We start from the raw sequence: 22730 nt of genomic DNA on the forward strand, positions 1-22730 counted from the left end.
TTCTCCGCATTTGACCCATCACCCTTGATCACCCCCTGGGAGGTGAGGGGAGCAGTGAGCAGCAGCGGTGGCCACGCCTGGGAATAACTTTTGGTGATTTAACCCCCAATTCCAACCCTTGATGCTGAGAGGTGGAGGTCTTTGAAGCGGCCAAAAATGGCCGCACACTCCTCCTCCTCCTTCTCAGCATCGTTCAGGCCGCAAGCTCCTCAGCAGGGAAGAGTCACTTGCATGGCCGTTTCCACGGCAACTGAGGATGGGAGGTGGAGGAGAGAGCACCTGGAGATGAGAATGGAAGCTGGACCTGGCGGGGAACAGCAGACTTTTCTTTATATTGTCATTATATATGTTTAAAGTTGAGGTAAATGTTCATCTTGTCACCTGCAAAGATATTTTAGTGGTCGTGTTTACTTCTCACAGGCAAAAATACATTTCTTCTGAAGTAAAAATAGATCAAATTAAGTGTGTTTTTTTTTTTATGGCCTGTTTTACATTCTTTGATGAATAAATGTGACGTAATGCAGGTCACATGATGTCAACAACATTGATATCGCAGACTTTAAGCAATTGTGCAGGAAGAAAGATAAAAAAAAAACAAGGCTTTTTTTTTTTTTTTTTTTGATTTGTTGAATATATTATTTTATTTGAACATCACCATCATCATAGTTGAACTTTTCCCCGTCATTTGTTTCAAATGAACACCTCTGAATGTACACATACTGCAAACTGTCAAAAATATACAAATGCAGGCTTGTGCTATAGTCTGGTAAATAAATGTCTATAAAACAGAGAGAGAGGGAGGGGGCAGAGAGAGAGACAGAGAGAGAGAGGTAGGGAGAGAGAGAGAGAGAGAGAGACATGCACACCATCACTGTGAGGCCATCAGGTGGCGTTCCAGTGATGCGGGTGTGAGGCGTCCTTGGGGTCTTAGTGGAAAAGTACAGACATTGAATCATTATTTAGTGACAGTGCAGCACAAAACGCCCGCCGAGTATCAAATAAAAGAAACGAAAAAAAAATGTGGATGGAACTGTTAGGCACATCTTTGTTTTTTTATGCTTTTACTTTTTATGGAAAAGTCTGAATGAGTCTAAATGCAGAACAGGATTCAAACCAAAAAGGGGAAAGATACAATAAAAAAAAATAAAAAAAAACAGGACCAGAGTCTGGTTCCTGGACCTTGTAACATCGATTCATCAAAACGGCGTGCAGGTGTTGTGTTGCGTGGACACGGTTGCGTTCCTTCGTGTGTCGTGAGCTGACTTTGTGGCTGCGATTGGACGGCCGCGGGTCCAATCAGATGCTCAGATCTTTGGGGTTGTCCTTGGAGGTCTTCTTGGGCTCCGGAAGCCAAGGCTTGGCCGAGCGGCCCACGTCGGTCTTGAGGGTGCTGTAGTACTCGGTCACCTTCGCCGCCACAAATTGGTCGTCGTCCTCTTCGTCCTCCGAGTCGTCCCTTCTGGGGCTCCTGATCGGGGAGATGTCTCGTCCCAGGCTGCGGGTCCGGTACTGCGGTTCCGGGGTGGAACCTCTGCTGGCGTAATGTCTGTCCCGGTCCGCCCTCTCCGGCGATCGCCCCCGTAGCAGCGAGCTGTACTTATTGAAGGCGGAGTCGGAGTCGGGGGTCCGCACTCTGGGCAGGGACGTGTGCTCGAAGTTGTCCCTCTGGTTTCGGGAGATGACGTCCTTCAGCAGGCCTTCCCCTCGGTACGCCCTCTCCATGGTGGACGCTTTTGACAAAAGGCTCTCCTCCAAGAAGGGGCGTTCCTCCCTGTCTGGCGGCAGTCGCGCCGCCTCCCTGTTGAGGCGTCCTAAGGCAGGCGGCTCGCGGAGGACGTCGTCAAAAGCGAAGCTCGGTTCAGGAGTGGCCTCCTTCAAAACCGCCTCGTTAGCGTTGGGCTTCTCGTTGACGTGGCGCCGCTCTCCTTCCGGGGACCTGCGGTAGGGATCCAGGGAGCGGGCGTGGTGTCTGGCGGGGGAACGATGGCGAGAGCGATGGGGCGACCTGTAGCGGGGAGGTGAGCGGCGTGGCGAGCGATAAGGGGAGCGGCGTGGCGAGCGATAAGGGGAGCGACGGGGCGAGCGATAAGGGGAGCGACGGGGCGAGCGATGTGGCGAGCGGTGGCGACGGGGCGAGTGGTGACGGTGCCTTTCGGGGGAGCGACCGTGACGGCCGTCCAGGGCGTTTTCTGCACTTTGCGAGCGTTTGTATCCCTTGTCGGGGGAATGCCGGCGTCCGTGGTTGTGCCCGCTGGAGTGGTGATGGCGGTGGCCATTTTTTCCCTTATCTTTCTTCTTCCTCAACAAATTACTCTTTCCTGGGGATTTGATCCTTTTGTGTCTTCCTGTGCCGCTCTTCTTGTGAGGAGAGCGATGGCGGTGATGCGAATGGTGCTTGCCAGCGCCCGAAGACTGATGGGCGGTCTCGTTCCTGGGGCGGGATGACTGTTGGGGTTCTGGGTTGTAGCTTTGCTCCGACGGCTCGTTGAAGGGCGGCACGGAGCTCACTTCCGCAGCGTTTTGTAACCCTGAGGCTGCGATGCTGCCGACGTGGCTGCCGCCGTCTGCAACACAGTGCCACATTCAGACCGGGGCCGCCCAACGCTCAAACATGCTTAAAGAGCCAGAGCTGGCGTCCCGTGAAACAACCACAACCATGCTGGGTGAGTCGGGTGTGACGTATGAAAGCCATCGGCATGAAGACACCAGCCAAGGATGTTAAGACGGTAGAAGACACCAGCCAGGATGTTAGACGGTAGAAGACACCAGCCAGGATGTTAGACGGTAGAAGACACCAGCCAGGATGTTAGGACGGCAGAAGCCACGCATGACGTGAACCTCAACAAACCTGCTCCATACCAGAGTTCAGCACCCGCTGAACCAATCCGCCTTGCGCCGACAAGCCATGCTTTCATGCGCTCGTGTCTACAGCCAATGAATGCTCAAGTCAGGATCTAGAACATTGAACTAAGGCAAGCAATGTAGTGTTTTAGGACTAACCTAAACCTACAGTAGTCTGAAGCATCTACCCCCGCTTAGTAAGTCCCAACATGGACAGAACTAATCTGAAAGTGTGCGTGTAGTCAGCTGGAACGCTAATGTTTCCAAATATCGTAAGCACGTAGGGATGTCCCGATCAACATTTTTGGCTTCCGATTCCGATCAATAGTTTTAGCCGTAGATCCGATTTCGAATCCCGATCTGATACTTTGGCCCCGTTTACACTGCATACCGAATCTCATTTTTTGTTGTGCCCTCAATTGGCACAGATCGGATATTTTTTGCTTCAAATCTGATCTTTCCGCATCAGATTCAGGCCGCATCAGGAGGCACTCCGAATCCGATTGGAATCCGATCTTTTCAAATGTGACTTCAGTCTAAACGGCAATGCGACCGGAATGTGACCCGTATGAGATTTTTTTCCGACAGCTACGTCAGACCAGCCCACATCACCCCCGTTCTATCCAGTCTTCATTGGCTTCCAGTCAAATTCCGCGTCGAGTTTAAGATTTTAGTCCTGACTTACCGTGCGTTGCCCGGCGGGGCCCCTCAGTACATCACTGCCTTGTTATGTACCTAACCTTCAGGGCGCAGCCTCCGGTCTTCAGGCCAGGGTCTTCTAAAGATCCCAAAAACTCATTTTCAAAACCCGTGGAGAGCTGGCATTCCGGGCCATAGCTCCCAGACAACTTGCACCGGTCCCTCCGTGATCTTGACACTTTTAAGAAACATTTGAAAACTTTTAGCTTTTAGTTAATGCACCTTTTAACTATCATTGTGAATTTTCAATGCCTCACCAGTCAATAGTGCGCAAATAATAGGCTTTATGTAACACATGAATATATATTTCGATTCCGAAGAAATAACGATTGTTGAAGGACCGGAATTGACGCTGTAGTTTGCTTACATGTTGCGTAAGTTGTAAATTAGTTGAAACATAAAGCTAAGGTAGATCCACGCTGATGTCCGAGTCTCCCCTACTTAACTGCAGTAAAAATTATTATATATACATACATTACACTATAAGGCTGCCCTTTGTCACCGATTCTGTTCATAACTTTTATGGACAGAATTTCTAGGCGCAGTCAAGGCGTTGAGGGGATCTGGTTTGGTGGCTGCAGGATTAGGTCTCTGCTTTTTGCAGATGATGTGGTCCTGATGGCTTCATCTGGCCAGGATCTTCAGCTCTCACTGGATCGGTTCGCAACTGAGTGTGAAGCGACTGGGATGAGAATCAGCACCTCCAAGTCCGAGTCCATGGTTCTCGCCCGGAAAAGGGTGGAGTGCCATCTCCGGGTTGGGGAGGAGATCTTGCCCCAAGTGGAGGAGTTCAAGTACCTCGGAGTCTTGTTCACGAGTGGGGGAAGAGTGGATCGTGAGATCGACAGGCGGATCGGTGCGGCGTCTTCAGTAATGCGGACGCTGTATCGATCCGTTGTGGTGAAGAAGGAGCTGAGCCAGAAGGCAAAGCTCTCAATTTACCGGTCGATCTACGTTCCCATCCTCACCTATGGTCATGAGCTTTGGGTTATGACCGAAAGGACAAGATCACGGGTACAAGCGGCTGAAATGAGTTTCCTCCGCCGGGTGGCGGGGCTCTCCCTTAGAGATAGGGTGAGAAGCTCTGCCATCCGGGAGGAGCTCAAAGTAAAGCCACTGCTCCTCCACATCAAGAGGAGCCAGATGAGGTGGATCGGGCATCTGGTCAGGATGCCACCCGAACGCCTCCCTAGGGAGGTGTTTAGGGCACGTCCGACCGGTAGGAGGACGCGGGGAAGACCCAGGACACGTTGGGAAGACTATGTCTCCCGGCTGGCCTGGGAACGCCTCAAGGTCCCACAGGAAGAGCTGGACGAAGTGGCTGGGGAGAGGGAAGTCTGGGCTTCCCTGCTTAGGCTGCTGCCCCCGCGACCCGACCTCGGATAAGCGGAAGAAGATGGATGGATATCTATTCATACATTATATTACTTATGTTTTATTTTGTAGTCGTAGTAGCAACTTCCTTGTTCATTGACAGAATCCGGTCAAATTCCTTTGTTTTCACTTTATCCGACGTCGGGGCCTGTGTACGCAATCTTTTTACGAAAAAAGATCACAGTCCCGTAAATACAACAGGTACTGACTAAAACCGACTATCATGTTAGCGCCATTTGCCTAATTGTCGACCTGTTAAATTGAAATGAACGCCTTCTCGTTTAGATGAACATGACGAGACGACTACGAATGTCACCAAGCGTGGACTAAGTTTTTGGTTAAGGGCTTTCACCAATTTGCCACAGTAGATGCTCCTGATTTTCGGTAGGGCAATGTTCAATTGTAGTCAGAGAAAAATGGCATGTTTTCCTCTAACCAGATTCATTTCCATTATACATTTTTTACGCAAATGACAAAGACTCAAATGTTACATTCTTGTTTTAGTTTGTTGAATTCTGCAGAAGAATATTAATATGTCATTGCTATGAGCCTCTTAAGACCGCAGTGTTAGCTTTGTAAGGTCACGTTATTCCTAACAAAGTTGATGCTAATCCACCTTTTCGTTTTCTTTTTCCCAAATAAGTATCGATAAAAGAATAATTCGAGAAATAATCGAATCGCTAAGCAAAATCGAAAGTGGAATCGGGAAAATCCGGGAAATTCCCATCCCTAATCATTAGCCTTGTAAACGCTGGAACACAGCTGTAGTAAAGATCCGTTAAAAAAGGCAAACATCGGCATCCATCTCTAATCGTAAGATCCACTCTGATACTGTTCAGTGACGTTATTTACGACGCTTGTTAATAAAAACGATAATTTAATCTGAGAAACTGTTCCGACTCTGTAGTTTGATTTGACACAATCCTTTCATGGATCTGTGAGAAGAACCCGTGAGGTAAGGGTAGTCCTGATACGATATTGATATCAGAATTTGGTCTGAGATCAACCTGATTATATCGGCCTGCATATAAAATGTCCGATATAAGAACTCCGATACAAGCAGTCTGTTCTTCTCCTGCTAACACGTCTTTTTGCTAGCTTAGTAGACCGATAACAGGTTGTCTCCATTTGAGTCTTGAAAACACTGTAAAACTGAACATAAATGAAATGTTAATATAACTTATATGATATCCTAATAATAAATGCATTAAAACAAATGTGCGATGCTAAATTAAATTGGAAATGCCATACGCATGCTACTGATTAGCATTAACGATTTTACATGGCAGTTTCAACACCGGGCTTTCTGTTCCGCCGCTCCCAGTCTGTGGAACGCTCTCCCTGACCACTTGAGGGCACCACAGACTGTGGATGATTTTAAAAAAGGCTTAAAAACCGTTGTTTTTTTTTTTTTTAAAAAGCCTTCTTTTTTTTTAGATGTATGCATACTAGTTTTAGCTATTTGGCTGTTCTAGTTTTTATTTTTATTTTATTTTTTTTATTATATTTTTATTTTATTTAGTTTTTTAATTTTTTAATACACTGTAGCACTTTGAGGTTGTTTACTCAACGTAAAGTGCTTTTTACAAATAAAATCTATGATTATTATTATTATTATTATTACCTCCAAATTTGGCAATGAAAACTACAACTAAGATACACGTTATAATCAAACACTTGCAAGTAATATATTCCATATTTAAAGCAAACGATTTGTAGGGCTCCAAAAAAAGACAGCTGGCACGCTGAAAGACTACGGCAACACACCTTGGACAAACTAAAATGAATGCATACTCGCAATTGAAACTCAGAAGTGACGTATTAAAAGAATATCGTAAATTCCGCTAATTTGTGTGTTATTGTTTGTGCTATGGCGCCATCTTTTGGATGAGTTTGCTCACTGCAGGTACTGCAGGGTGAAGGGCTACAGTATTTCCTTCTGTTTAATGCGTTCAACCAAAAGTAAAAGTGGTGTTCAGTCTTCTAGCCGTCCATAGCGTTTCTACTCGTACGGATTCTTCATTTACGACTCCAAGCAACATTTGAAAGTTTAACAATACAACTAAAACATGTCTTACTTGCTAAATCGTCCCATACGTATTGTTTGTACATGGTATCGTGACGTAATGAAGCGTCAACAGCATTAGCAAATATGCTAACACATTTACGACTGTCCGTGTTAGTGTTATTAACGTACAATGGCATTCTTTTTGCATTGTTTCAGTTTCGTAAATTCACCAAAACGGGGGGGGGGACTTTCTTTGTGTGCAAGAAGTTGGCTTTTCCGTTTGAATGTCAGATAAACTAGAGTAGCCGATATGAATGTATTGGTTAAACTGATCTCCTAAACGTAGCTAATTTGAGAGCAAGCTTACGCAGCTAGTGGGCCCATGGCGATGACTTGTGTTTTGTTTGATCAGCCGTTTTACAGGCACTGTATGGAAATAATTAAGTGTGAGGGGGCGTGGCCTGCGGACCTGCAGCGAGGCGGGGTGTGCCGGGGCCGGCTCCGAGATCGGCGACAGGTGCGCAGATGGCACACCTGGGCGCGTTTATCTGATCACCTGTCACTCTATAAAAGGGCAGCAGCCGGGAAGGAAGAGGTCGGAGAAGTTGGGAGAGAGCGAGACGGAAACGGAGACGGAGACGAGAGCGGATGGCTGAAAAGCAACCCGAAGAGCGAGACCGTCACGAGAGGCGATTGCTGAAAAGCAGAGCGATAAGTTAATTGCAAAATAAACCAAATCACAAAACCGTCAAGCCTTTTGGTGGTCCGAAGAACCCGGAGGTGCAAGACCTCCACATTAAGGCATGTAAATAAACATTTACAAAATGTTTCTGTGTAAATACCTAATTTCACAACGTATAGATCTGTAGCTTATAGTCCAGTTCGGCTAATATATGGAAAACTATTTTTTTTTGCTCCAAAATTTAGTGGACGCGGCTTGTATATAGTTCGGAAAATACTCTAAATAGTATACAGACCGGTCTAGACTCGAGGACTTCTATCTAGCATGCATGTGATCGCAACAACATATTTCTTGACCAAGCCTTATAAGTAAAGTAAAGTACGGATCAGTATCGGATCGATATTGGTATCGACCAAAAGTCAAGACTAGGGATGATGTTTGAAACCGCTTCTCCCGGTTGTTCGATAAGAAAAGAACCGATTCCATGGACTCGAATCCCTTTTTGAGAACCGGTACCCGTGATCGAGGCCACTATAGTAAAGAAAAAGAGTTGGTTCTTTATTCGAATCCCTGGGAACGAATCCCTTCCCACAGGAAATGCCCTGTGGGACGGCAATGTTATGCCCATTTGATTGTAGACTCTTACTGACACCTTGTGGCGATATGAAAATACTACGCGTCATTAGTTTGGCGACGTCAGTTAAGTTCATGAGACAATTGAGAAGTAGACAAGCTGTGTTAGCTCTTACAAGCCTTGGAAAAGATAAGTCTGTAAGTAAGCTGTTTAACTTGTTTATGTAACTCAATATTAAGGTGGAAAGTGGTTAAATTTGATACTATTGAAAAACGATTTTTGTGCACTGTTTCAATGGATGTTTTGAGGACTTAAAATGGCTGCCAGTCGTGTATTTCCAACGTCGAAATAGTTTCAACACTCAGAAGTATTTGTTTGATGATAGTACTGTATATTTGTGCACAGCTAATATTTACATATTGTGTATTAAATTTCAGTATGTTAATTGAATCACATAGCTTATACATTTGTCATTGTGTGTATTTCAGTTTAAAAAAAATAAAATAAAATAACAGTCCAGTGCAAGACAAAAGTAAAGCAAGATCAACAACAATAAAGAGCCTATAAGGATTAATCTGCTTTGGAACTTTATTAGACGTCTTGGATTGTTTGTTAGCTGTCTGCCTGTGTGTGTAGTTAGTATGTTCCAATAGCAGTAGAAGTGCACTTTTGGGAGAGCTGTATCATTTTCAGTTTTGTGCCCAAGGGACTGATTTTATTTAACACTATATTATTATTTATACACCTATAGTGATCACAGAGACAGGTTGTTTTTGTGTTACTGTATATATTTGTTTTTTTCCTGAAAAATCCCACTTAATTAATTTGGGTAACAACAGTCAATATTTATTTATTTATTTATTTTTGTTATAAAATAAAAGTTAGCCTTTGTTAAACCAAATATTGTGTTTTTTTCCATATACAACAACCTATCTGGACTCGATAAGAGAATCGATAAGGAATCGGTTCGATAAGGGGATTCGATAATGGGCTCGAACTCGATAATTTCTTATCAAACATCATCCCTAGTCAAGACTGCTATTTCGGAAGTGAAAAAGTTGTATCGGGACGTCCCAACTATTAAGCTTAAATAGTGTAAATGTGTGCGTTCCTAGTGTTTAATTGAAGCATGGCATCTATTATGGTAGGAAATACAGTATTTTAGCAATACAAGAGATAATATGGAAAAAATAAGGATTTTAAAGCCATTACTGTGCCCTTTTTCTGCACAAAATCCTGCAAAATTCTCCAGAAAACAGGCTCTTTTTTATCCAAAACCCACTTTAACTTCGGCCCTAGGCCGGAAAGCTAAACTTGCAGCACAGAACTGAGGATAAGAAGTCTGACTGAAACGGACAAAAGGGTGCAGCATGACCACAGCGACTCAGGCGGCGGCGTTGGCAATGCATTGTGGGCGGATGGACTTGTAAGCATGGTGCTACAGCGCAGGCAGGTGAGGCCACAACACAAACACCAGGATGGACGGCGAGACAGAGCGAGAGAGAGAGAGAGAGAGAGAGGCCGAACGACAGCGGAGGACAGCTACAAACCGTGGTTTGATTTTGGAGGACGGAGGCGTCCCCCATCTTGTCATTTCTCAAACATGCAGTGAGATGGGGAGCCACCGCCCCTGAAGGAAACAGCCCAGCGCAATACCACACCCGGGAGGATAGAACGAGATGAAAGAGAAAGAGAAGAGGTTTTAGGGTCACCAACTTGAAGAAAGAAAGCATTGATTTTCAATGAAAAAAATTGTTTATTTGATAACCGAGTCGTTGAGTGATGAGACCGTCCGGGAAGTTGCCCAGAGCCCTCGGTGGAAACCAGCGATTACAGAGAGAAGACCCGGAAACAAGTACACACACACAGACACACACACACACACACACACACACACACAAACGTCCGCAAAAAAAAAAAAAAAGACAAGTGAGACTCGCACACACCCACACACACGTTTTTGTATTTCTGACCTTCTTGAGACCTCTGAAAAATGCCTACCTCTTTAGGACCACCCTTTCTAGATATATAAAGATTTATATTTACAACATTAATAATATATACATACTATGTAAATATAAAAAAGGTAAGCTTTTAAATATTTTTATTTTTATATTTTAATCTTCATTATTTCAAGTTATTACAGTATGTCTTGTGGAGGATGCATATATGTTTAAGAGTTCTTTCTTTTTACATAGCCATGTTTAGAGGATCTAGTACTTTTCCTTTGTATATTCCACCAGTCTCTCTTTGTTTTCAGATTGTCTGTTTAGTTTCTTAAACCATCAGGAATGTGAAACCAAACCCCCAAATCTTCCTTGTCAGTGTTGCGAGGGGGAGAGGGGGGCTTTCTTTGTGTGCACGAAGTTGGCTTTTCCGTTTGAATGTCAGATCAACTAGAGTAGCCGATATGAATGTATTGGTTAAACTGATCTCCTAAAGCTTTAGTAAAACTTGAAAATATTCCAATTCTGTCTTGATGGTCCTTCTTACTCAGCATATATGTCATCGAAAGAACTTGGGATTGACCAGTAATTTAGATTCTCTGGGACGAATAGCTGGTCAGACACAACAGTCTCTATGTAAATATTTATTCTATTAATTTTTAAATGAATTTTGGCCAAAAGGGGCACACTTAAATTTCTTAAACACACTTGTTATTACATATGTTGACCAGAGGGGGAGCACTTTTAAAACCGACACAGTCAATTTGAAAAATCCCTCCTTTTTTGGGACCACACTAATTTTGGTAGATTTCACCACCAGGGGTGCAAATGAGAGATTCTCTATTACAGGCCTGGGCAAATTTTTTGAAATTTAGAGAAAAAAAATGTGTCTGGGTATATCCATTTTTAGGAACACTAATACGAAATCTCAAAATAATGTCTGATTGAATGCTAAAAACGTTATGACAGACCGCCTTGAAAAACGGGAATGGAATTTTAAATGTTTTTAAACACCCAGAATGTACATGAAAATAAAGAATGTGGGATTTACAATATTAACTATGAACGATAAAACACTGAATATTGACAACATATGAACGTCACACCCCCTTTCGATCGGCATATTTTACAATCAAGCGAAATGCAACAAATATGCAACAAACACAGCGAAATATGAACGCGAAGGGTAAAAAAACTTGGAAAAAATTAATTTGAATGATATCATCTCAGATTTAAGATACACACGAGACGACATTCTCTATCAGATGCAATGGTTTTCCATATTGGGACTATGTTTTCGGTTCTACCCTGTTCACCGGTCCTCACATGGACGGTACTTTTCCTTGTTGATGTCTCAAGAAGGGTAGAAGTACAAGAACATACACACACACACATACATGTCTTGCCTACTTTGTGTGGACCCACGTTTGGTTACTAGGTTGTGAGGGCCCCCCCTTTCCACTATAGCTAGAATGATGAAAAAAAAAAAAATCTAGCACTAGATGGGAGTAGAAAGTTGCAACCTCACTTCAGAATGCCAAACACACAAAGTGAAAAAAATATGTCACTTCTGTAGTTGTGAGGACCGAGTCAAAAGGTCCTCACAGAAAGGGTGGCTTGTCAAGTGTATGTCCACACAAGGATGGTGAGACAAGTGCACACACACACGCACACACACACACACACGCGCGACAAGAGCATATGAAGCAGTTTTACATTTCTGACAGGAATCAAAAGAAACATTAGCAAGGCTGCCAAAGGTTGTGCCAAGAAAAGTGTACAAAACAAAACAAAAAAACACACACAAGGTCACATGATGCCGTAGTTTTGGTAGCGCAAATCAAATCACTTGTCAAGACAGGCAGATATAGCGAAAAGCCAACAGAAAAAAAAACCAAAACACTGTACATTGAACATGACTCGTTCTGTCCAAAACCACTTTTTGAGGAAACTTCCATAAATATTATGGAAAATAGAGAGTAGAAAGAAAAAAAAGATCCACTGTTGACAACGTCATGCAGAAATAGACTTTTTATATGTGGCTTGACTTCATGGCTCTGTACACAGAACAAAAATACTTCTATTTGTTCATCTCTGTACAAAGCGTTGTATATATTTGATGCGTATGGATGGAGTTCCTATTGTCACAGCTTTCAATGATATCAAGTGGGTGCAAAAAAAAAAAAAAAAAAAAAAAAAAAAGGGGTAATGTCAAGCAAACTATGTGAGATTCTTTCATTGTGGTTCCCACTTCCCATCCTTAGTTCAGTAGCTTACATTCACCTTCAATAAATATCATAAATATGCTCGTGACAAAAAGCTGTGCTCAAGAGTAACTCCCGTTCCCGCTCGCTACTCAGGGCGTTGTAAACAGTTCACTTTGCGTCGAGTCCCGGCAGAAGCGAGTTCTGCTCGAAGATGGGAAAGTGACAGTGGGATGACATGAAGAGAAGGTGACAGCAGGACAGGTTGAAAAAAAAAAAAAAAAAAAAAAATAAGAATCCCAAAGCTGGAGCAGGACCCTCCACCAGAAAAGACACCACCCGACCCGGGTTTTGGTGCTGTCGCCCCCTGGAAGCACCAACCGGCCGTGCCCCCCCTCCCCCGCCACCCCCCCCCCCCCGGCTCAGGGAGTGAAGATGGGGGAGAATGGAATGTTTTCGTAGATTGACCCACCATATTCCGGCACCGAGCCGTCGCCCCTCTTGAGCACCAGATGGACGCGTCGGCCTCCGCTCTTAATGAGCTCGATGGCTCGGGAGTGCTTCATGCCCTTGGTGCTCTCGCCGTTGATCTCCAAGATCTCATCTCCGACCTGGGGGGAGGCAGGGGGGGGTTGGGGGAATAAAATGAAACAAGAGCGCCACACTGCAAAAAACTGAAATCTAAGTAAGATGGAATATCTCAAATAAGGGTGATATTTGCTTATTTTCTGTCTGATAAGATCATTCTTCTCACTAAGTAGATTTTATGTTAGAGTGTTTTACTTGTTTTACGTGTTTTGGTCCTAAATGATCTCAGTAAGATACTACAGCTGAGATTTGATGACCTATATTGAGTAAAACATGCTTGAAACTGTTGCAAAGCTGCGTCTGCAACACTCACAAGTATAAAACTACTTTTTTAAAGTAATCATTTCTTATTTCAAGCATGAACAAAAAAAATCATGACTTTGACACAATTGCACTGCAAAAAGTCAGTGTTCAAAAACAAGAAAAAAATATACAAAAATGAGGGGTATTTTATTTGAACTGAGCAAAATTATCTGCCAATAGAACAAGAAAATTTGGCTTGTCAAGACTTTCCAAAACGAGTAAAATTAGCTAACCTCAATGAACCCCAAAACACCTTAAAATAAGTATATTCTCACTAATAACAAGTGCACTTTTCTTGATAGAAAAACCTTTTTGCTCAATATGTTGAAAAATATTCTTAAAGGGGAACATTATCCCAATTTCAGAATGGTTAAAACCATTAAAAATCAGTTCCCAGTGGCTTATTTTATTTTTCGAAGTTTTTTTCAAAATTTTACCCATCACGCAATATCCCTAAAAAAAAGCTTCAAAGTGCCTGATTTTAACCATCGTTATATACACCCGTCCATTTTCCTGTGACGTCACATAGTGAAGCCAACACAAACAAACATGGCGGAAAGAACAGCAAGCTATAGCGACATTAGCTCGGATTCAGACTCGGATTTCAGCGGCTTAAGCGATTCAACAGATTACGCATGTATTGAAACGGATGGTTGTAGTGTGGAGGCAGGTAGCGAAAACGAAATTGAAGAAGAAACTGAAGCTATTGAGCCATATCGGTTTGAACCGTATGCAAGCGAAACCGACGCGATAGCCAGCGACACGGGAGAAAGCGAGGACGGATTCGGCGATCGCCTTCTAGCCAACGATTGGTATGTGTTTGTTTGGCATTAAAGGAAACTAACAACTATGAACTAGGTTTACAGCATATGAAATACATTTGGCAACAACATGCACTTTGAGAGTGCAGACAGCCCAATTTTCCTCAATTAATATATTCTGTAGACATACCCTCATCCGCGCTCTTTTCCTGAAAGCTGATCTGTCCAGTTTTGGAGTTGATGTCAGCAGGCCAGGGAAGCTAGGGTCGATATTCTTCTCTTGATCATCTTCGGTGGCATAAGGGACGGTGTGAGCCAAGACATCCAGGGGGTTTAGCTCGCTCGTCTGCGGGAACAAACTGCCGCCATTGCTTGCCGTGCTACCGAGGTCCTTTGTCCCTGAATTGCTCACACACTCCGGCAGATTCAATGGGGGTCTGGCGGCAGATTTCTTTGACTTTATGGTTGGAAATGCATCTGCTTTGAGTGTCGCAGGATATCCACACATTCTTGCCATCTCTGTCGTAGCATAGCTTTCGTCGGTAAAGTGTGCGGAACAAACGTCCAATTTCTTGCCACTTTGGCATCTTTGGGCCACTGGTGCAACTTGAATCCGTCCCTGTTCGTGTTGTTACACCCTCCGACAACACACCGACGAGGCATGATGTCTCCAAGGTACGGAAAACAGTCGAAAAAAACGGAAAAATAACAGAGCTGATTTGACTCGGTGTTTGAGAAAATGGCAGATTGCTTCCCGATGTGACGTCATCGCTCCGAGAGCGAATAATAGAAAGGCGTTTAATTCGCCAAAATTCACCCATTTAGAGTTCGGAAATCGGTTAAAAAATATATGGTCTTTTTTCTGCAACATCAAGGTATATATTGACGCTTACATAGGTCTGGTGATAATGTTCCCCTTTAAGGGTTTTGGTCCTAAATGATCTCAGTAAGATATTACAGCTTGTTGCTGAGATTTGATGACCTATATTGAGTAAAACATGCTTGAAACTAGAATATCAAGTGTTGCAAAGCTGTGTCATCAACACTCACAAGTATAAAACTACTTTTTTAAAGTAATCATTTCTTATTTCAAGCATGAAAAAACAAAATCATGACTTTGACACAATTGCACTGCAAAAAGTCAGTGTTCAAAAACAAGGAAAAAAATACAAAAATGAGGGGTATTTTATTTGAACTAAGCAAAATTATCTGCCAATAGAACAAGAAAATGTGGCTTGTCAAGACTTTCCAAAACAAGTCAAATTAGCTAACCTCAATGAACCCAAAAATACCTTAAAATAAGTATATTCTCACTAATAACAAGTGCACTTTTCTTGGTAGAAAAACCTTTTTTCTCAATATGTTGAAAAACATTCTTAAATGAAGTAAATGCTAGTGCCATTATCTTGACATAATGATGTGCACTCAGCATTACATTTCTTGAAACCAGCAAACTTATACTAAAAATTAATTTATTGTTCTTAATGGAAAGGCAACAAGGCAAGCGCTTGTTACTCTCGGGGTCTCCTAGCCGCTCAGGCAAATCATATTGTCTAAAAATGCATTTTTCCATGGATAACATGACATCATCACGCCAAGTGCGTGCTCTTTCAGTCAATTAGTGCACATATATACAGCCCGACCAAAAAAATGTTAATTGTAATTTTGAAGAATTTATCTGAATGTGCATGAACTATTTCTGTTCAAAATTGTTAGAAATGTTAAATATTTAAATATTAACTGTCAGTTTACTGTACTGTGCCAACTGTACTACTATATGAGTACCTATTTTCTATTGTTTCATTGAAAATAAAACAGCAAAGTCCATTTGGCTGTCATCTGTTTTAATTATGAGACACAATTGTGTCAAAGTCACGATTTTATTTTTCATGCTTGAAATAAGAAATTATTACTTTAAAAAAGTAGTTTTATACTTGTGAGTGTTGATGACACAGCTTTGCAACACTTGATATTCTAGTTTCAAGCATGTTTTACTCAATATAGGTCATCAAATCTCAGCAACAAGCTGTAATATCTTACTGAGATCATTTAGGACACTTAAAACAAGTAAAACACTCTAACATAAAATCTGCTTAGTGAGAAGAATTATCTTATCAGACAGAAAATAAGCAAATATCACCCTTATTTGAGATATTTCATCTTACTTAGATTTCAGTTTTTGCAGTGTAGGGTTGACACAATTGTGTCTCATAATTAAAACAGATGACAGCCAAATGGACTTTGCTGTTTTATTTTCAATGAAACAATAGAAAACACGTACTCATATAGTAGTACAGTTGGCACAGTACAGTAAACTGACAGTTAATATTGAAACATTTAACATTTCAAATGATTCTGAACAGAAATAGTTCATGCACATTCAGATAAATTCTTCAAAATTACAATTAAAAACATTTTGGCCGGGGGCCGGGCTGTATATATGCGCACTAATTGACTGAAAGAGCACGCACTTGGCGCGATGATGTCATGTTATCCATGGAAAAATGCATTTTTAGACAATATGATTTGCCTGAGCGGCTAGGAGACCCCGAGAGTAACAAGCGCTTGCCTTGTTGCCTTTCCATTAAGAACAATAAATTAGTTTTTAGTATAAGTTTGCTGGTTTCTAGAAATGTAATGCCGAGCGCATATCATTATGTCAAGATAATGGAACTAGCATTTACTTCATTTAAGAACATTTTTCAACATATTGAGCAAAAAGGTCTCTCTTTTTTTTTTCTACCAAGAAAAGTGCACTTGTTATTAGTGAGAATATACTTATTTTAACGTATTTTTGGGTTCATTGAAGCTAGCTAATTTTACTTGTTTTTTAGCTAATGTTTGCCCTGCAGGTAATAGTCACTTTTCCACCCCTTTATATATTAGGTATAGTTGTAAGTAAAAAAAAAAAGGTCAAAGACAAAGCTATTCAGTTTCTTGTGAGTATATACACTTCACTGCCGATGTGGGGGGGCGCCACCTAAAATCTTGCCTAGGGCGCCAGATTGGTTAGGGCCGGGCCTGGTGACACGGATCGGATTTTCTTTGTCAGTCTAAACCAGGGATGCCCGCACTTTTTCTGCAGGCGAGCTACTTTTCAATTGACCAAGTCGATGGGATCTACCTCATTCATATACCGTATTTTTCGGACTATAAGGCGCACTTCAAATCCTTTCATTTTCTCAAAACTCGACAGTGCGCCTTATAACCCGGTGCGCCTAATGTACGGAATAATTCTGGTTGTGCTTACCGACCTCGAAGCTACTTTATTTGGTACGTGTTGAAATGATAAGTGTGACCAGTAGATGGCAGTCACACATAAGAGATACGTGTAGACTGCAATATGACTCAAGTAAACAACAACAACATTTTATATGTTCCATTGAAAATATAGAACATGTTTCGCGATATTATGCAAAAGCAACTTTTCTTACCTTCTGGTACCTGCTGATCTAAATTTGGGATCTGCATAAGTCCTGAAAATTTGTGCACGTCCACGTGTTGACGCCGTAGTCGATAAGCTTCTTCTTTTTCTCTATCTTCTAGTTATGGGACATTCATCCTCCGCTGTTGTCATTTCTAATATAAAGTAGTGTAAAGTTCTTACTTATATCTGTCAGTAAACTCGCCATGAAAGGGCTAAAACATACCGGTGTAGTGAGTTTACATTATTCACCCAAGGGACTTTACTTATTAGAGAGTTCCGGTCGGACGGTTTTTCACGGGACACATTTCCGGCCTTGTTGTTGTTGCACTAGTGAGCCACGGATGAGGAGATGCTGCTCAGTTATTGATTGAAGTAAAGTCTGAATGTCATTAAAACAGTTAGCTCCATATTTTGACACTTTTTCTTTCTTTTATTACCTATTCTGTGTTATGTGTGTTTTATGTTGCACCAAGAAAAATATCCTACTTTGTGAACCCGTTCTCAAACAATGGCAATAAAAACTATTCTGATTACGATTCTGAGATTGTAGCCAAAGGCTGATTTCCATCTGCATCTCATTGCAAAGAAACACACCCAGAATGTTAGAATAATCATGTATATATATATTATCACACAACTTTAGTATGCTTAAAGCCCGTTGCTATAGTTATTAGCTATTGTGCTCAAGCTGTATTTTTCCTATCTGTGCAAGGACAAAACTTCTTGTCTGAGGGGTGGCCTATCTTTGTTTTAGCCCGCTAACAGCCAAGGACTTCAAGGACCTCAACGCAGATAAGACGATAAGCACGCAGACGAAGCAGAGACAAGGCGAAATCACAAGGCCCCCAGCACATTCCGTCACGTATTGTGCGTACTGGACCTGTTTTGCATAATAAATGTGACCACTCCTTTTAGAGGCGGCCTCAGTGATGTTGACTGTGGAACTCCTGAATAAATAGAGGGACCCGGGAGCTGTACCTTAGAGCAGTGTTTTTCAACCTTTTTTGAGCCAAGGCACATTTTTTGCGTTGAAAAAATCCGGAGGCACACCACCAGCAGAAATCATTAAAAAACGAAACTCAGTTAAAAGTAAAAAGTCGTTGTCGCAATTGTTGAATATAACCAACTATGCATCACTATCGCTCTTGTCTCAAAGTAGGTGTACTGTCACCACCTGTCACATCACGCCGTGACTTATTTGGAGTTTTTTGCCTTTTTCCTGTGTGTAGTGTTTAAGTTATTGTCTTGCGCTCATATTCTTGTGGCTTTTTCTCTTTTTTTTGGTATTTTCCTGTAGCAGTTTCATGTCTTCCTTTGAGCGATATTTTCCGCATCTACTTTGTTTTAGCGATCAAGAATATTTCAGTTATTTTTTATACTTCTTTGCGGAGACATTGTTGATTGTCATGTCTAGTCTGGATGTAAATTGTCTTTGCTCCACAGTAAGTCTTTGCTGTCGTCCAGCATTCTGTTTTTGTTTAGTTTGTAGCCAATTCAGTTTTAGTTTTGTTCTGCATAGCCTTCCCTAAGCTTCAATGCCATAGGGGCACTCACCTTTTGTTTATTTTTGGTTTAAGCATTAGACACCTTTTTTTACCTGCACGCTGCCTCCCACTGTTTTCGACATCGACAAAGCAATTAGCTACCGGCTGCCACCTACTGATATGGAAGAGTATTACACGGTTACTCTGCCGAGCTCTAGACAGCACCGACACTCAACAACAACACATCATTTTCAGACTATAATTACTGGTTTGCAAAAAACATTTTTAACCCAAATAGGTGAAATTAGATCATCTCCCACGGCACACCAGACTGTACAGTGGTTGAAAAACACTGCCTTAGAGCGTAGGGCGAGACTGTGATTAAGTGTGCAGATCCATGCGTTCTCCTCATGAGCTAAATTGAACCCTGTCTCTGCATGATTCCTTGCTTCTTGTCTGATTAATAGATGTCATCAGTGTTTGAACCTGACACAGGGCTCCCACTAATTCAGCGTTATATTGACTTTGCATTTTTCATGCACTTATTCTTGCTGTATTTATCTGGCACGAGTGGAAAGAAGCCGGTCCCTGATAATAACGCCTACATTTAAACGGTCCGTGGTGCAAAAAAAAAGGTCCCTATGTCACAGAACTGTGAAGAAGGGAGAGGAGCGTGTGAAAAAAAGATCACTCTTTTTCTCCCCAATTATCTGAGCTGAAAAGAGTCTGCAGGAGTAATTCCTCCGAGGCGCAACATGCTCCTTGCTGACTGTTAATATTTACACCAGCAAGCTGTGCTTACGTGTTCTTTAGACTGCACGCACTCGCCGAATGCAACAGATGAACGCACTGTAGATCGAAAATAGTTTTAAAAAAAACGTGATGTTTTAATAGACTTCACCAGCTCATAGAGAACACTTCATTGATTCGAAATGACGTATTTGTAGGAGCCGTGTTTGGATGCTGCGCTCAGCAGGCAAACGTGCTGGGGCCCCGCGGGGGCAACCGTGATCACGCTCAGCGGAGCTTATCTTGTAGCGATGGGAGGGAACATAAATGTACAAGCAATTACATTGGCAGGTGATTGTACTCACATGAATGTGTGATTCATGTGTGGAAGCTGCTGGTTAGCAGCAGGGGGACGACTCATTAGGTACACCTGCATCCAGATGACTATTGATATTTTTGTGGAACTAGACTTGCATGACATCATAAGATATAGGCATGCGGCTCTTTGATCACTCTGATGCGGCTCAGCTGCATACTTGCTGAACCCCCCAATTTTCCCGTGAGACTTCCGGATTTCAGTGCCTCTCGCAGAAAACTCCCGGGATTAATATTCACCGATCTTCACCCTTACAGCTATAATAAGGGCGTGCCGTGATGGTACAACATTTGGCGCCCTCTACAATCTGTATTAACAGCGTGCCAGCCCAACACATTTTATACAATATACATCTTCTGCCTGCACACGTACGTGACACCAAGGCATACTTGGTCAACAGCCACACAGGTTACACTGACGGTGACCATATAAAACAACTTTAACACTCTTACTAATAATGCGCCACACTTTGAACCAAAACCAAACAAGAATGACAAACACATTTCGGGAGAACATCTGCTCCTTAACACAACATAAACACAACAGAACAAACACCCAGAATCCCATGCAGCCCTGACTCTTCCGGGCTACATTATACACCCCTGCTACCACCAAACCCCGCCCCCACCCCAACCCTGCTCCCTCACACATCAACAACACCCCCCCCCCCCCCCCCCCCCCCTCTGTGCGTCGGTTGAAGTGGGCGGGGTTTGGTATCGATTTGACTCCCTCGAATGGCCTTGATGCAACAACAGGAGCAGGGTGTTCTGAAAACATCCCCGAGGACACCTCAATGATGGACGCTTTTGACCTCCCTCCCTCCTCAACGACACCTGGAGTCGAACTTTTGCTTGCATGCAGAACGGCCCCAGGCCTATGGACAACATCACTACACCCAAGACAATGGGCATATACACACACCCTTCCCAACCCCACGCCTTCACCACCTTTTAAATCCCCTTCGTGGTGATGGACGGCTGGCAGCGCTTTATAGCAGCAGTCGACCTCCAGGGTCCCAACTCCCCCCACCCCTCTGTTGAGTTATTTTTTTTACTACAAGTTGTTGTTGGATCACTGTGATGTGTTTTAGGTGAAATTATGACCAATGTGAGCCAGGGATGGACAGTTAGAGAAGACAAGCATTGGAAGAATTTTCTTTTTTTCTCAGTAATATCACGGTCGTCTCCATAGCAACCTGCAGCGTTTTCTGGACGACATATTGCGGGATGAGGCGCTAAGATTGTGATGCCAGACAAGGCTTATGGAAACACACACACACATCCACGGACATTACACAAACACACACACACGTATTAGAGCGTATTATCAGATTTACTATTTAATCAATTTTAATCATTAATAGATTAAAAGGTAAGTTTATTTTTGAGAGAACCACAGCAAGCAAATGGCACCATTTCGGTGGAATAACCCTTAGATTAAAACCACTTTGATTGTGCTGATAAAAACGTATCATTTTTATGAAAGCTGGTGTTTGGAATTTGATTGTGCAAGTGCATCTAACGCTGTGGTTGATGCTGCAATATCAGGACGTGCAGTATAATAACATTTCTAAGCTATTATACATCATAAATATATGACATGCACGACATTCTCAGAGTTGTAGTACTGAATTCAATCTAATTATTTGCCACTTGCCAAGATTTGAAATGTTCCTAGTTTTAACAGCTATTTACATATTTTTAATCATTGACTAATCTAAATTTTACTATGTATACCGTATTTTCCGGACCACAGGGCGCATCGGATTGATTATACCCTAGGGCAGGGGTCGGCAACCTTTACCAGTCAAAGAGCCATTTTGACCAGTTTCACAAATTATAGAAAACAATGGGAGCCGCAAAATTTTTTGAAATTTTAAATGAATTTACACTGCATACAAAGTTATTTATTTTTGCTTTATGCTATGTATAAACCAGGGGTCTCAGACACGTTTCGGGAGAACATCTGCACCGTAACACAACATAAACACAACAGGACAAATACCCAGAATCCCATGCAGCCCTAACTCTTCCGGGCTACATTATACACCCCCGCTACCAAACCCCGCCCACCTCAACCGACGCACAGAGGGGGGGGGGGGGGGGGGGGGTTTGATGTGTGAGGGAGCAGGGTTGGGATGGGGGCGGGGTTTGGTGGTAGCAGGGGTGTATAATGTAGCCCGGAAGAGTCTGGGTATTTGTTCTGTTGTGTTTATGTTGTGTTAAGGTGCAGATGTTCTCCCGAAATGTGTTTGTCATTCTTGTTTGGTTTTGGTTCAAAGTGTGGCGCATTATTAGTAAGAGTGTTAAAGTTGTTTTATATGGTCACCGTCAGTGTAACATGTGTGGCTGTTGAGCAAGTATGCCTTGCTGTCACGTACGTGTGCAAGCAGAAGATGCACATTGTATAACAAGTGTTTGGCTGGCACGTTGTTAATACAGATTGTAGAGGGCGCCAAATGTCGTACCATCATGGCACGCCCTTATTATAGCTGTAAGAGTGAAAAATTGGTGAAAGTAATCCCGGGAGTTTTCTGCGAGAGGCACTGAAATCCGGAAGTCTCACGGGAAAATTGAGGGGTTCAGCAAGTTAGCTGCTGAGCCGCATCAGAGTGATCAAAGAGCCGCATGCGGCTCCGGAGCCGCGGGTTGCCGACCCCTGCCCTAGGGGCACTGCCGATGGGCGGGTCTAGTCAGGTCTATTTTCATATATAAGACGCACTGGATTATAAGGC

General features: G+C 42.7%; 1 protein-coding gene across 6 annotated transcripts in view; it reads right to left on the reverse strand.

Moving 5' to 3' along the window:
• Positions 1-380: 380 nt before the first annotated feature.
• magi1b (membrane associated guanylate kinase, WW and PDZ domain containing 1b) overlaps positions 381-22730 on the reverse strand; it is a 497598-nt gene continuing 475248 nt past the window's right edge. For 3 of the 6 annotated variants that reach the window (XM_061932500.1, XM_061932501.1, XM_061932499.1), the window contains exons 23-24: positions 12801-12939; positions 381-2564 (exon numbers count right to left, since the gene is read on the reverse strand). In XM_061932500.1, coding sequence (XP_061788484.1) covers positions 1297-2564; positions 12801-12939 — 1407 coding nt within the window. In that variant the 3' untranslated portion in view covers positions 381-1296. Of the gene's footprint in view, positions 2565-9728; positions 9809-12800; positions 12940-22730 lie in introns of all 6 variants that reach the window. The other 3 variants (XM_061932502.2, XM_061932503.1, XM_061932504.1) reach the window with 2 other exon arrangements.

The sequence above is a fragment of the Nerophis lumbriciformis genome, linkage group LG38 (genome assembly GCF_033978685.3).
Source record: "Nerophis lumbriciformis linkage group LG38, RoL_Nlum_v2.1, whole genome shotgun sequence".
Taxonomy (NCBI): Eukaryota; Metazoa; Chordata; class Actinopteri; order Syngnathiformes; family Syngnathidae; genus Nerophis; species Nerophis lumbriciformis.